The following is a 12557-nucleotide window of genomic DNA, read 5'->3' as shown; positions in this document are numbered from 1 at the left end:
TCACAAAAAATATATTTTTTACTAATTTAGAGATTAATAAATAAGATTGTGACTTTAATAATTTTTTTTTTATTTCTTAAAAAAAGATTTCAATTCTATATGATACCGATAGGGTATTAATATACAGATAGAGTATTAGAGAGAGTTAAGCACATTCTTATATGATACTGATGTGGTATCAATATATCGATGAAATATCACATAGAAGTAATTCATAGTAGTGATGACGTCATGCGCAAAATAAAAAAAGAAAAAATAAGGTAAGAAGGTAAATAGTTTGGATCATGAATTATTAAGGATAAATAATTTGAATTGAATCTAATTTAAATAAATAATTTCATAATTAAATCTATTTTCTGTAGTTTATAAGTGGGAGATGCTACCTGTTCCTTTCTTCAAGTTTAGCCTACTGGCCATTCCCACCAATAGGGCTGTACAGGGCAAACTGATAAACCGCACAAAACCGACAAACCGAATCAAACCGGAAAAAAAAACCGACTAGTGGTTTGGTTTGACTTGGTTTGGTGTTTGGAAAAAAAACCCGACCATTATAGGGTTGGTTTGGTTTTAACTAAAAAAAGTCAAACCGAACCCAAACCGACCCGATTATAGATATACTACTTTTAAATTATGTTATACATGAAAATATTTATTAAAATGTAATTTATAAATATTTTTTAAAAATTTTTCATAATTTTTTTTTATTTCTTACATTTAGATTTGGACTTGAGAAGTCCATCTAAATAATATACAAAAAAAAAACATCTTATAAAGTTATATTATAAAGTTAAAACTTCAAACAGTGTTCTGCCTCCATCTTATATGTTGATATTTTGTACTATAACTCTTTTTAAGAAGCACTGCGTTGTGCTTTTTATTAGATACTATGAAAAATCCGAGAAACTCGAAAAAATCCGAAAAATCTGAGAAACCCGAAAAAATCCGAAAAACCCAAGAAAAATTGATATAAAAAAACCCGACTTTTATTGGTTTGGTTTGGTTTGGTTTATAGATTTAATAACTTGACACAAATGGTTTGATTTGGTTTGTAAAAAATCCAAACCAACCCGATCCATATACACCCCTACCCACCAATATACCTTTCTTAAAGTGGAATGACCCATTATGAACTTGTCTAGAAAATGCCATTGCTTTTCGCATTATCTAAACTCCAAAATTTTGTACAACTACTACCCCTTTTTCTCACTATTATAAATACCCTCTTCATGCAAGTAAGTAAGTAGAATACCAAAGAAATAAAATACTTACAAACGTACCTTTTTGTTGAATTCCCAAAATGGTTCATCAAAAGCGAATCATTGATGAAGTTTCCGGTTGGCTTACAGTCTTTGAAGACGGTTCAGTAGACCGGACATGGACCGGTCCACCTGAAGTCAAGTTCATGGCCGATCCAGTTCCACAGCATCACCACTTCATTGACGGCGTTGCCGTCAAAGATGTAGTCGCCGCCGAAGATGAAAACTCTGGTGTTCGTTGCCGTATCTACTTACCTGAACGTAAAGAGAGTTCCGTCGATAAACTTCCGGTCATTCTTCACTTCCACGGCGGAGGTTTTTGCATCAGCCAAGCTGATTGGTTCATGTACTATGCTGTCTACACTCGCCTAGCGCGTGTGGCAAACGCCGTTATTGTCTCCGTCTTCCTCCCCCTTGCTCCTGAGCACCGTCTCCCTGCTGCTTGTGATGCCGGCTTCGCCGCCCTCCTTTGGCTTCGGGACCTTTCCAGGGAACAAGGTGACGAGCCCTGGCTTAACGATTACGCAGATTTCAACCGCGTATTCCTCATCGGAGACAGCTCCGGCGGCAACATCGTCCACCAAGTCGCTGCCAGAGCTGGCGAAGAAAACTTATCTCCGATGAGACTCGCCGGCGCAATTCCGATCCATCCAGGCTTTACACGGTCCCAGCGAAGCAAATCGGAGCTAGAACAGGAACAAACCCCTTTTCTAACCTTAGATATGGTGGATAAATTTCTAGCACTAGCTTTACCGATTGGAAGCAATAAGGATCACCCAATAACTTGTCCGATGGGTGAAGCGGCGGCGGCGGTTAATGAGCTTAAATTGCCGCCGTATTTGTACTGTGTGGCGGAGAAGGATCTGATAAAAGACCCCGAAATGGAGTTTTATGAAGCATTGAAAAATGGGAAAAAGGATGTTGAACTGTTTATCAACAATGGCGTGGGTCACAGTTTTTACCTGAACAAAATTGCTGTTGATATGGACCCTGTTACTGCTTCTGCAACTGAAAAGCTTTTTGAAGCCATTGCAGAGTTCATCAGCAACCATTAATTAAAGGAGAAATATACTTACATTCTGTTTGGATGTTGTTAAACTATCGATTTATAATGTATGATATTGTATTGTATCATATTGTATTGTTTTAATAAATATAATATTTGAACAGATTGTATTATTTTCCGTCATTACATTATGTCATACATTAACAATTTTAATGATAGACATATAAGAAAATTAGGGTGTGGATTAGAGCTACAATAAAAATGTAGGATAAAAGATAAAATAAAACAATTAAATAATAAGTAAAGACAAAATGAGAAAAAATATTCAGGTAGATAACAACGCGATCACATTAAATTGACCTTTACACAAAATAGGTTTTTTTTTGTTACCAAACGATGAATTTAAACGATATAATACAATAAAATTTAAATAACCATCAAAACAAACATTGTATTTAAACTAATAATACAATACAATACGAAGGGTAACAACCATCCAAATAAGTTTGGAAATTTATGAGATTGCATGTTGAAGATTTTGGATGATTGTTAGCGTATTGTATTGTTAGTTTAATAATTATGATTGTTACTTAAATTTTATTTTAACGTATCATTTAAATTCATCTTAGCTGATAATGAAGAGTCTCATTGTCCGTGTTTATCTGCTTCTTTCAAACGGAGAGTGTATATGAACCCCAACAAAATTCCTTTATATTATTTGAAGGAAATAAAATTACACAGCGGAATAATATATGTGTAAGTGACCCAACAAAGGTTATATAGAAGAAATTTATTAAGATAGTGAGAAGAGATAACTCAAACTTTACCTAATAATTCAAAACTCTTGAATTTCACTATATTGAAAACATGCAACAAGACACCCTTATTTATAAAATTTATTAAGTTAGAGAGAAGAGATAAGAGATTTTACTTAATAACTCAAAACTTTTGTATTTCACTATATTGAAAATATATAACAAGACACCCCTATTTATAATACTAACAAACCAAATTAAACTAGGACTAGAAAATCTATTCTTATATGAACTAGGACAACAAGTAAATCCTAATTAGGCATGAATTAAATAAATATCAAATAACTAATCCTAAACAACTTAGGATTCCTACTCTTGATTTATTTCCAACATTATTAAACTTTCAATTCAAATAAAGGAATTTTGAATATTTTCTTTTTATTCTTTTTTTCCTGAAAATCCTACCCCTCCAACCTCACTTGTTTGTTGTCGCCAAAGTTTGTCGATATTTTAATTGATTGTTGAAAAATTGACATTGCTTCACCGGAAATGTTATTTTTTAAGGTTTACACAAAAATATTTTCCAAAATTCATGTCATTTTACGTGTTAACATCAAGATGGAAAAGTGTTAACATTTTCAAAGTAATTACCAAGTAAAGATTTTACATTTGTATTCAAGTGTACAACAATGTCAAAGAAGTTTCCTCAAGGACTTAGGTAATTTCACTACAAGTTCAACATTGCGTTTTATGTGCTTCTTAATAGTGAAATTTAAAAGTCTGTTCAAACAAGTCAAATAAACAATGAATGAAGCCAAGTTGCAAAAGCATTAAAAATGGAATCAAATAAAAAAACTTGCAACGTTTGACTTAAAAATATATAACATTTCATCATTGATAAGACTATATAACAACTTCAATATTATAGAAAATTTTAATTGGTTTGAGTAATATTATGGGATATATGTAGTGTGTTCCCCTTTTTAGTAACACATTGATCATCTTTTTACTAAAAAAGATTGGTCCTCATGACAAGCCACCAACTATTGATGAATGTATATGGACACAAGTTTATCACTTCAAGAGATGACCCTCAAATTTTTCCTGCCACCAAAAAAATAAATAAATAAAATTGGTTAATTACATAATAAGACGATTATTTATTTAGAGATAAAACATACTCAAGCACTTCTTAATTTCATATGTAAGAACAAGCATTACTTGATCAGTCAGCCCTTATCATGAATAATTCTTTTTCATAATGAATGGAACTTTCTAAAGAAGAAAATATACATTGTCAAGTGGGCTGTTTAGAAAATGACACTTTGATTGAAGGATTGTTTATTAGTGGAAACATTTTTCCTTTTTGGTTAAATATTTGGGGAGAAATATTAAAGTAGCATACATTTACAACATAGTCAAAAGGTAACATGAGAACAAATTCTAACAACCACAAAGAACTCAACAAGCTTGAGTGTTTTTGGTGTAAGGGAAAATGTTTTTCATAGAAAATACCAGTGGATTTCCTACTTATTTTTTATATACAGTAAGTAAACAAAAATTATTATCTCACAATATTTATATATAATTTAGACAAATATTTTCTCTATTTCATTTTAGTTGTCATGATTTCTTTTTTGAGAGTCAAACTATATGAACTTTGACTAACATTTTAAGATATATTTTTTTATTATATTGATATGAAAAAAATTGTTACTTATAGTACTTTTTGTATAGTTTTTGAATATATAATTTTTAAATTTATAATATTGAGTTAAATAATTTAATTTAATTTTAAAAATTAATCAAATTGACTTTCGAAAAACGCAACATAACAATTAAAATGGGACGGAGGGAGTACTATGAGAAATAAGGTGACGAGGTAGGAGTGTGCAACGGTGGGGGTGAGAGCTACGGGGCTGAGCGTGGGATGAAGATGAGAAAGACACAATTAATATGGAACGTCACTAGTAAAGTTTATTTTCCCTACTTTCATTTAGAGTGTGTTTGGTACGAAGGAAAACATTTTTTGAATTTTTTTTTTCAATTTTCTCATGTTTGGTTGTTTTAAATGTTTTGGAAAATATTTTTCAAATCAACTTATTTTCCTCAAATTTGAAGAAAATGATTTCCTTTCAAAAACTAAGAAAAACATTTTTCAAAACTCTCCTTCAACCTCAAATGTTTTCTTCTTACCCAACCCCTATCACCACCCTACCTCCAAATTTTTTAAAAAACTTTACTTTTTTGAAAAATATTTCAAAATTTAGAAATTTCATTTTTTTTACCCCCTCCCCACCGCTCCCCCTACCAGCCCCCACCCTCATCCCCCCCCAAAAAAAAAAAAATTAAAAATTTATTTTAAAAAAATATTTCAAATTTTAAAAATTTTACTTTTTTACCCACGCCCTACCCCGACCCCTACCAAACCCCCACCCCACCAGTCCCCTCCTCTCCACACACACAAAAAAAAAGTTAAGAAATTTATTTTTAAAAATATTTCAAATTTTGAATATTTTATTTTTTTATCCGACCCCCTACCAACCCACCCACCCCACCATCCCTTGCCCCCCCCCCCTCCCACACAAAAAAATTAAAAATTTCCTTTGAAAAATATTTCAAAGTTTTGAAAATTTTATTTTTTCACCGACCTCTAACCCCGACCCCCGTGCCAGTCCCCCAACTCCCCACTCCCAAAAAAATTAAAAAATTACTTTTTAGAAAAATTAAATTATTTGAAAGTTAGGTCTGAAGTCGGATATTATCGGATTTCGATTCGAAAGTCGGGATAGAATCTAAACTTGAAAGTCAAATCTTGGGTTGAAAGTCGAGTTGGGTCCCAAATCAAAGGTCTGGATCAGATCCCGAGTCAATTACTAAAGTTAATTTTCATGTCAGAAACTTTTTTCCTAAAAATATTTTCTACTCTCTAGCCAAAAATAAAAGATATTTTCATTCTCTAACCAAACAATAAAAAATATTTTTCGAAAAATATTTGTCACTCACCAACCAAATATGAGAAAATAAGTTAAAACCCAACTTGTTTTCCAAAAAAACATTTTCTAGGAAAGCATTTTCCTTCATACCAAACACATCCTAAGTCTTCCTATAAAATGTTTTCCAAAATATTTGACCAATAAAACATGAAAAAATTCAAAAACATTTTCTAGTTTCGTACCAAACATAGCCTAAATGTAAAATAATGCTTTCACATACCCTTAATGTAAAATAATATTTTTTGTTTGTTCGCTTACTAATATTAGGCAAAGGTCAAGAAGTCACTTAACAACCATTATAGCAACTCCAAAAAAAAATCATTTGATCACTCACCACAATTCAGGGTTTTAATTCTCAGTTAACTAAATAAAATTGTTCAACAATTTTTTTTTAAAAGAGTTTATACGGAAACGTTACACATACATAAGAGTAATCATAAAGTTTACCTAATTAAATCTACTTTATATTTCAAAAGTTGAAGGTCAGATACACTGTTGTGATTTACTATCTAGTGATACTACTAGTACTAGTATTAGCTGCTGCTGAATGTAACAATATAGTTCAACATGGTCAAATACAAAAGTTTCAAAAAGAATAAATAACAGAGTCTAGGCAAACCTAATAATATATAAAGTTCTGATGGTGCATTGGAGAAACGTTATGATTTAAATGGCAAAGTGAGAATATATGTGAAAGTTATTTGACAGTAATGAACCAATTGTAAAACAATAATTCCCTAATATCCTACATTACAACGAAAACTAAAGATCCAAATCAAATTCCTCAGAGTAATGTCAAAAGTTTCGATACATAGCTTTCTGTAAACTTGAGACAATAGATACAAGGGGACCTATCATGTAAGGCCTTTTACTTAAAGCCACTAAATACGCTTGCAAAATTAGAGTCCCGGTGAAAAAAAAATTGAACTTACATTTTGGACCATAACTGCTTGGTCAAAAGCCAGGAATTTCTCCAGGCATGGGAGCTAATTCATTATTGCCAAACCTCTCCTCGTCATAGAAACAGGCATGAACAATCCTACCGCCAAAAAATCGACCTTCAAGTTCTATAAGGGCTTTAGTTGCTTGTTCTGCTCTCTCAAATTGAACGAATATCCGAACAGCTTCTTCATGAGGGAAATTCGTTTCTGTTATCTCAAATATCAAGACACGAGTTACGGTACCAAATTTAGTGCACTCTTCAGCCACCTCACCTTCTAGGTCATCATCAACCTCACCAGGACCAACCTTCAAAAGAAGGAAAAGAAAGGAACAAAAGATAGGTCAGATCATTAAAAAAACATGAAGTCAAGAGTGTTAAAGATTTGTTCATGTAATATTTTTGACGAAGTTGTTTCATCATCGTCATCAAGAAGATGCAAAGAGTACAAAAGTATATATGATAGAGAAGACTTAACATGACTATGGAAAGTCTAGAGTTAAAAACCTTACAAAATCTAAGACAGCAGTAGAACTATTCACATATGACTGGTTGGACCAACAAAATAGTCTTGAGTGATTGGTTGGGATTTGTTATATGTATTAATTCCCTACAGATGGTGCATCAGTTTCCTTCGCCGAATAACTTCTCTTTTTGAGCCGAAGGTCTATCAGAAACAACCTCTCTACCCCACAAAGGTAGGGGTAAGGTCTGCGTACATCTTACCCTGGATTACACCAGGTATGTTGTTGTTGTTGTTGTCGTCGTAGATCATGCATCAATTTCATCTATCTCATTTTCTTTTTGGGTCTATTCGTAATTTTTGTTTTTGATAAAGAGATGGTATAAATGGCATCAAGAAGATGCAGGTTAGAGCTCAGTCCCCCAACCCCCTCTCATCCATTCGCTAATATATATCTTACCCCTTTTTTGTAGGTGGTAACAGAGCTCACCCGCCTAGAGGAAATAGCTCAGCATTGCAGATATGAAGCTCTTGGAAAAGTGTAACCTCATGCAAGGCCCACTTTTCATTAAATGGTAAAACTATGATTTTGATCCAAAATGTTTCAGTAAAAACTAAGAGATCCAAAAAAGAAGACAAAATTGTCATTTCTCCATTTGGTTGAGTTAAAATCATTTTACATTTAGAAAAAGGTAACAAATTGGTCTATATTTTTTACTTATGATTCTCTAATGACAAATGGAACAGTTGTCACTGACTTTATCAAATGAAACAGCTGTAATTGAGATATTTAGCTTTTATAAAAGTAAGGTTGAAAAGTTAAAGTGGACACTAATCACCACAGACCACAAATGAAGGTCGAGACTTAATTTGAATGAAAAGTGGAGTATCATACAAGAGACATTAGTCTTCAGTCTCTGGGAAAAAGAACACTCCATAAATCACAATATAAGCACACTCCCTCTGGTTAATTTCAAAGAGAACTTAAACAAATGCACCATCATAACAGGAGTGGAGGTCCATTGAGCCAATAAACCTAAAAAATGTGTACACTAAAGGGAAATTTCTCAATAAGATTTTGAATCTCATATGGATTAGACAGCCCCAGACACAAATATCATCATGCAACCACAACCAGAAGTACTAAACGGAGATAACAAGGCAACTTCTGTACAAGAGATGAAATACAGATGCTTATGTTTGCTGGCACTATGGTGTAAACTCCAAGATGTGCATGATCCTTACTGAATACTAGATTTCATTGCTATGTGCCTACGTCACAGGATTAAATACATTTGTAGAGAGGCAATTCCCTTCATTTGCTTTTGTATAAGGGACTACCCACTTTTATACATTCCAATCACCACCTGGATGTCTGGATCTTACTTTCATAAATAAACTATACTGCTTTCAGATAAAAAAAATTATGAAGAATAAGTAGATGAAGGAGGAAGTTACAGGCACAGGTTAACATTTGACCCAAAAATATTTGAAACAAAAATAAATAAATAAATAAATAAATAAATAAGAAACTTAGATTTAAGAATAAATGATATATATGAACATCATTAATTTAAGAAAGAAAAAATTATACATATTATGTAGCCCAGAAACAAGATTATCAACAACAATTACACCTCAGTCTCAAACAAGTTGTGTCGGCTATATGACTCCTCACTAACCATGTTCCCCATAGAAACAAGAATATAATACACATAAAGCAATGCAGCGGCCATTAACCCACTTATAAGGGAGACATTCAACCCCAAAGGTTAGCTTAACCTAATGCGCTCTGAGTTCCAACCTTCCACCTTATTGCCACCAACATCCGACCACCTCATAGTATGTCTCCACCCTAGTACATCTTCCCCTCATTCCACATAATTTTTTAAACTAAATTTGGTCATATTACTTTACAATTTTGTTTAATAGATTAATACAATTTATACCCCATTAATTAAACAAAGGATACATATATCCAAACCATCCACAATTCTTCGGATACAATTCACCTTAATTCTCTCATTGCAACCAAAGTCACCATCACCCAGCATTACGATCCTTCCAATATCAGGCCTATATCTCCTTCCTCCGCATTGTAATACCATCTATAACCTGAAGGTATCATATGCGTGTGTATCCTGTCCCCAAACCAAACAACCGTACAAGCTAGAGAAGTTTGAGTCAACCTAACCCCTTGGTCCATTCACTAGACTTCCCCAATGAGCAGAACAATTGATCATATTTTGAACCCTAGAGTGTAGTGGAGAGATACTTAGAATCACAAGAATAGAAGTTAAATCAAGAGTTGTACCTTCTTGTTTTGATAAGTCAAGGGCTGTGCCTTCTTTAATGAAGATATTGGTAAAAACCAGCACACCATGAAACCTTAAAGGAGAAAAAACGTTCTATATCTAGGAAAAATGGATCCCCCTTGGTGTAATGTGATAAAGTCAGAATAACTCAATTGAACCAAAATGCATTATGCAAGGAGATATCATGCTGCATTTGGGCCCAGTGTCTACTTGAATTGCCAAAACAAAGACAAAATTCCTCTTATTGAACACAACTACACAAGAATGATGTGTTAGTTCATTTGAATATTACAATTAGCTGATGCATGAATGCATTTCTGAGTAGATGTTTTAAGTAGCCAATGCCAACAGAAAATGATGGGCAGAAGTGGATAATGCTCTAATTAGCTACTTTAGTATTTCACTTATCAGGCAATCGTTAAAGATTGATAAATAACAATCAAAAATTATATTAGTACTCAGTAGTTTCCTTAGCAACCAGTAGTACTTATTGTTAGACCCCAAAATATTTTGTTAGGCACAAAGTCTGCAAAAGAAAACATAAGACTAATTGGTCATTTTCGCTTTTAAAAAAAGAACCTATAGATCGCATAAAACAAGGCTAAAAAGTCCACATAGTACAATATACATAGGTAAATCAGTTTAACAGGTTCAGTACACTATCATAAAGATCAGTCAGTGGACCTTATAAAGAAAAAGGATCTGTGAGTGAATCCAAGTACATTTAGCTACTACAATTAAATAACTTGTCAAAGTATATGAGTTGCATACTGGCTCTCAAGACCTAACAAATGTCAGAAGAATGAACATTGTTCTATAGCCAATTAAACATAACACCTTTTCACATGACTGCCTCTAGAAACACAAATTCAACAATGAACTGTTAACATTCTAACACCCATCACCTAATAAATAAACAATCAGAAACACTCCCTACCAAATATTGGACCTTAGATGAGTTCATCTACATAACCAATCAAAAACTTGTTTCTGATAACAAAGGCAGAATGGTAACTCCTCTGCTATATTAGAAAGATTGATTAAGGTGGATGCCAAATTCTTTATTTTTTTAAAATGAGGTAAATAATTTTATTAGGTGGAGCCCAGATTTAAAACACTATTCTCAATGGCATGGCTGAGAACTTCATTTTTACGTGCCAAAAAATAAAGCAACATTAACAGGTGTGTTGGTTAGAAATCATGAAAAAAAAAAGATTTTTTCTGCTTCATTTTCCTCGGTGGGAACGACTTTGATTCATAACATACCTGAGCCGCAGAAAACTACTTGCACTAAGTGCAAAACTAAGTCAAAGTCCAAAAAAATGAAAGCAACTTAACTATATGAAAGAAACTATTCTATCAAGAAACCATCTTTAATTATGCAGCTAAACAAGCTCATACAGTAAAATCTCAAATCAAACAGAACAAATAAATAAGTTAATAGAACGTCTCAACAATCCATACCATATTCTTAAGCAGCACGACCCTTGTTGGGGGCATATTGAAATTCACACTCTTAACCTTCTTTTCAGGTGGCTGCTGCTGTTGTTGTTGCTGCTGCTGCTTTGCTTCACTAGCCACTATAACCCCACCTCTCTTATCAGTCTTCTTAGCCATCAATGGAGTTGTAATTCCTTGTTCCAGCTTCCCAAGTCCCTGACCCTCCTTCCATCCCATCTTAGCCATCATCCTTTGTGCAGCTGTCATCTTCCCTTCAGCTCCCAATCCCAAACCCCCACTCTCTGATCTCCCAATACTAAACTCATTCCCTGATGGTGGCGACGGAGACCGTGGGGGAGCACTGCCTCCTCCTCCTCCACTCATTGCCGCCCTCCGCCGCCACGCCTCCTCGCCTGAAATATTCAATTCTCTCTCTTTTTCTCTCTTCTCCTTCTCCTCCCTCTCCCTCTCCCTCTCCTTCCTCTCTCTTTCTTCCAACTCTCTCCTCACCTCAGCCTCCATTTGCTTCCTCTTCTTCTCCCTCCGATAATCTTCGTAGTCGTTCGGCCGAGCCGGGTCGTATTCTTCTAATACGCTGCTGGTAACAGCCACCAGGGCTGGTTGAAAAGACGTTGTTGTGAAGGTGGGGTTTGGATTAGTGTTCTCGTCTAGGGGGATCGAGGGATGGGGTTTCGGAGTTACTGAAGGCTGCGGTTTGGGCTTCGGCTGAGGTCGAAGAAGTGTTTGGGGTGGGGCGAAGGGTTTGCGAAGGGCTGAAGGAGCCATCTTAGCACTGCTGGACCACACATTAGCTGTGGTGGCGTTGGTTGGCTTATCATCGTCGCCGGAGGACGACGGCGGTGGAAGATCACCGTACAAGCCGCCGAGCATTGTGACTGGAACTAATCGGAGATTCTAAAATGACGATTACAAAGTTCGGTGGAAATTGGGGTTTAATTGGGTGGAAGTTGGGATTTTGATATACCCAAAGGACCTCTGTGAAAAAAGTGGCATTTCACTCTTTATTGCAATATATTACTACTTTGGTCCCAAATATTTCATGTTTTTTTTATTTTTTTTCCGTTAGTAGTCAAAAACACATTTTTTTTTTTTTTTTTAGTTTTCTATGTCAACTTTTCATTATTTTTTAAAATCGATTTAAATAACCAGTTATTTTGTATTAAAACACATCATACTACTAAGTTGGCCACATATTATTATTTTTTAATGACTGTGGTGTCCACGACAATTTTTGCACATCTCGACTAATTTCACAAAATACGTAATACCTTCCACCAACAATATGTATTAGATAACTCTATCCACCAAAGCAAGAACATACGGAAGAAATCACCTATTTTTTGTCTCTTTTGGAAAGAAATTACT

The 12557-nt window shown here is 34.2% G+C and overlaps 2 protein-coding genes across 2 annotated transcripts; one reads left to right on the top strand and one right to left on the bottom strand.

The window, feature by feature from the left end:
- The first annotated feature begins 1196 nt into the window (after positions 1–1196).
- LOC129874709 (probable carboxylesterase 6) lies at positions 1197–2406 on the top strand. The gene has a single exon (XM_055950039.1). The coding sequence runs from the start codon at positions 1298–1300 to the stop codon at positions 2309–2311; it is 1014 nt and encodes a 337-aa protein (XP_055806014.1). The 5' UTR covers positions 1197–1297; the 3' UTR covers positions 2312–2406.
- Positions 2407–6776: 4370 nt separating this feature from the next.
- Positions 6777–12173, bottom strand: LOC129874045 (DNA-damage-repair/toleration protein DRT111, chloroplastic). Its single transcript, XM_055949269.1, has 2 exons — positions 11196–12173; positions 6777–7261 (listed from the first exon to the last, which is right to left on the bottom strand). Exons 1-2 carry the CDS (start codon positions 12060–12062, stop codon positions 6968–6970), a joined length of 1161 nt encoding a protein of 386 aa, XP_055805244.1. The 5' UTR covers positions 12063–12173; the 3' UTR covers positions 6777–6967.
- Between the last annotated feature and the right edge of the window lie 384 nt (positions 12174–12557).

Source organism: Solanum dulcamara, chromosome 11 (assembly GCF_947179165.1).
Source record: "Solanum dulcamara chromosome 11, daSolDulc1.2, whole genome shotgun sequence".
In the NCBI taxonomy this organism is placed as follows: Eukaryota; Viridiplantae; Streptophyta; class Magnoliopsida; order Solanales; family Solanaceae; genus Solanum; species Solanum dulcamara.
Note: the sequence above shows the minus strand (reverse complement) of the source record. Positions and strands in the feature narration are given on the sequence as shown.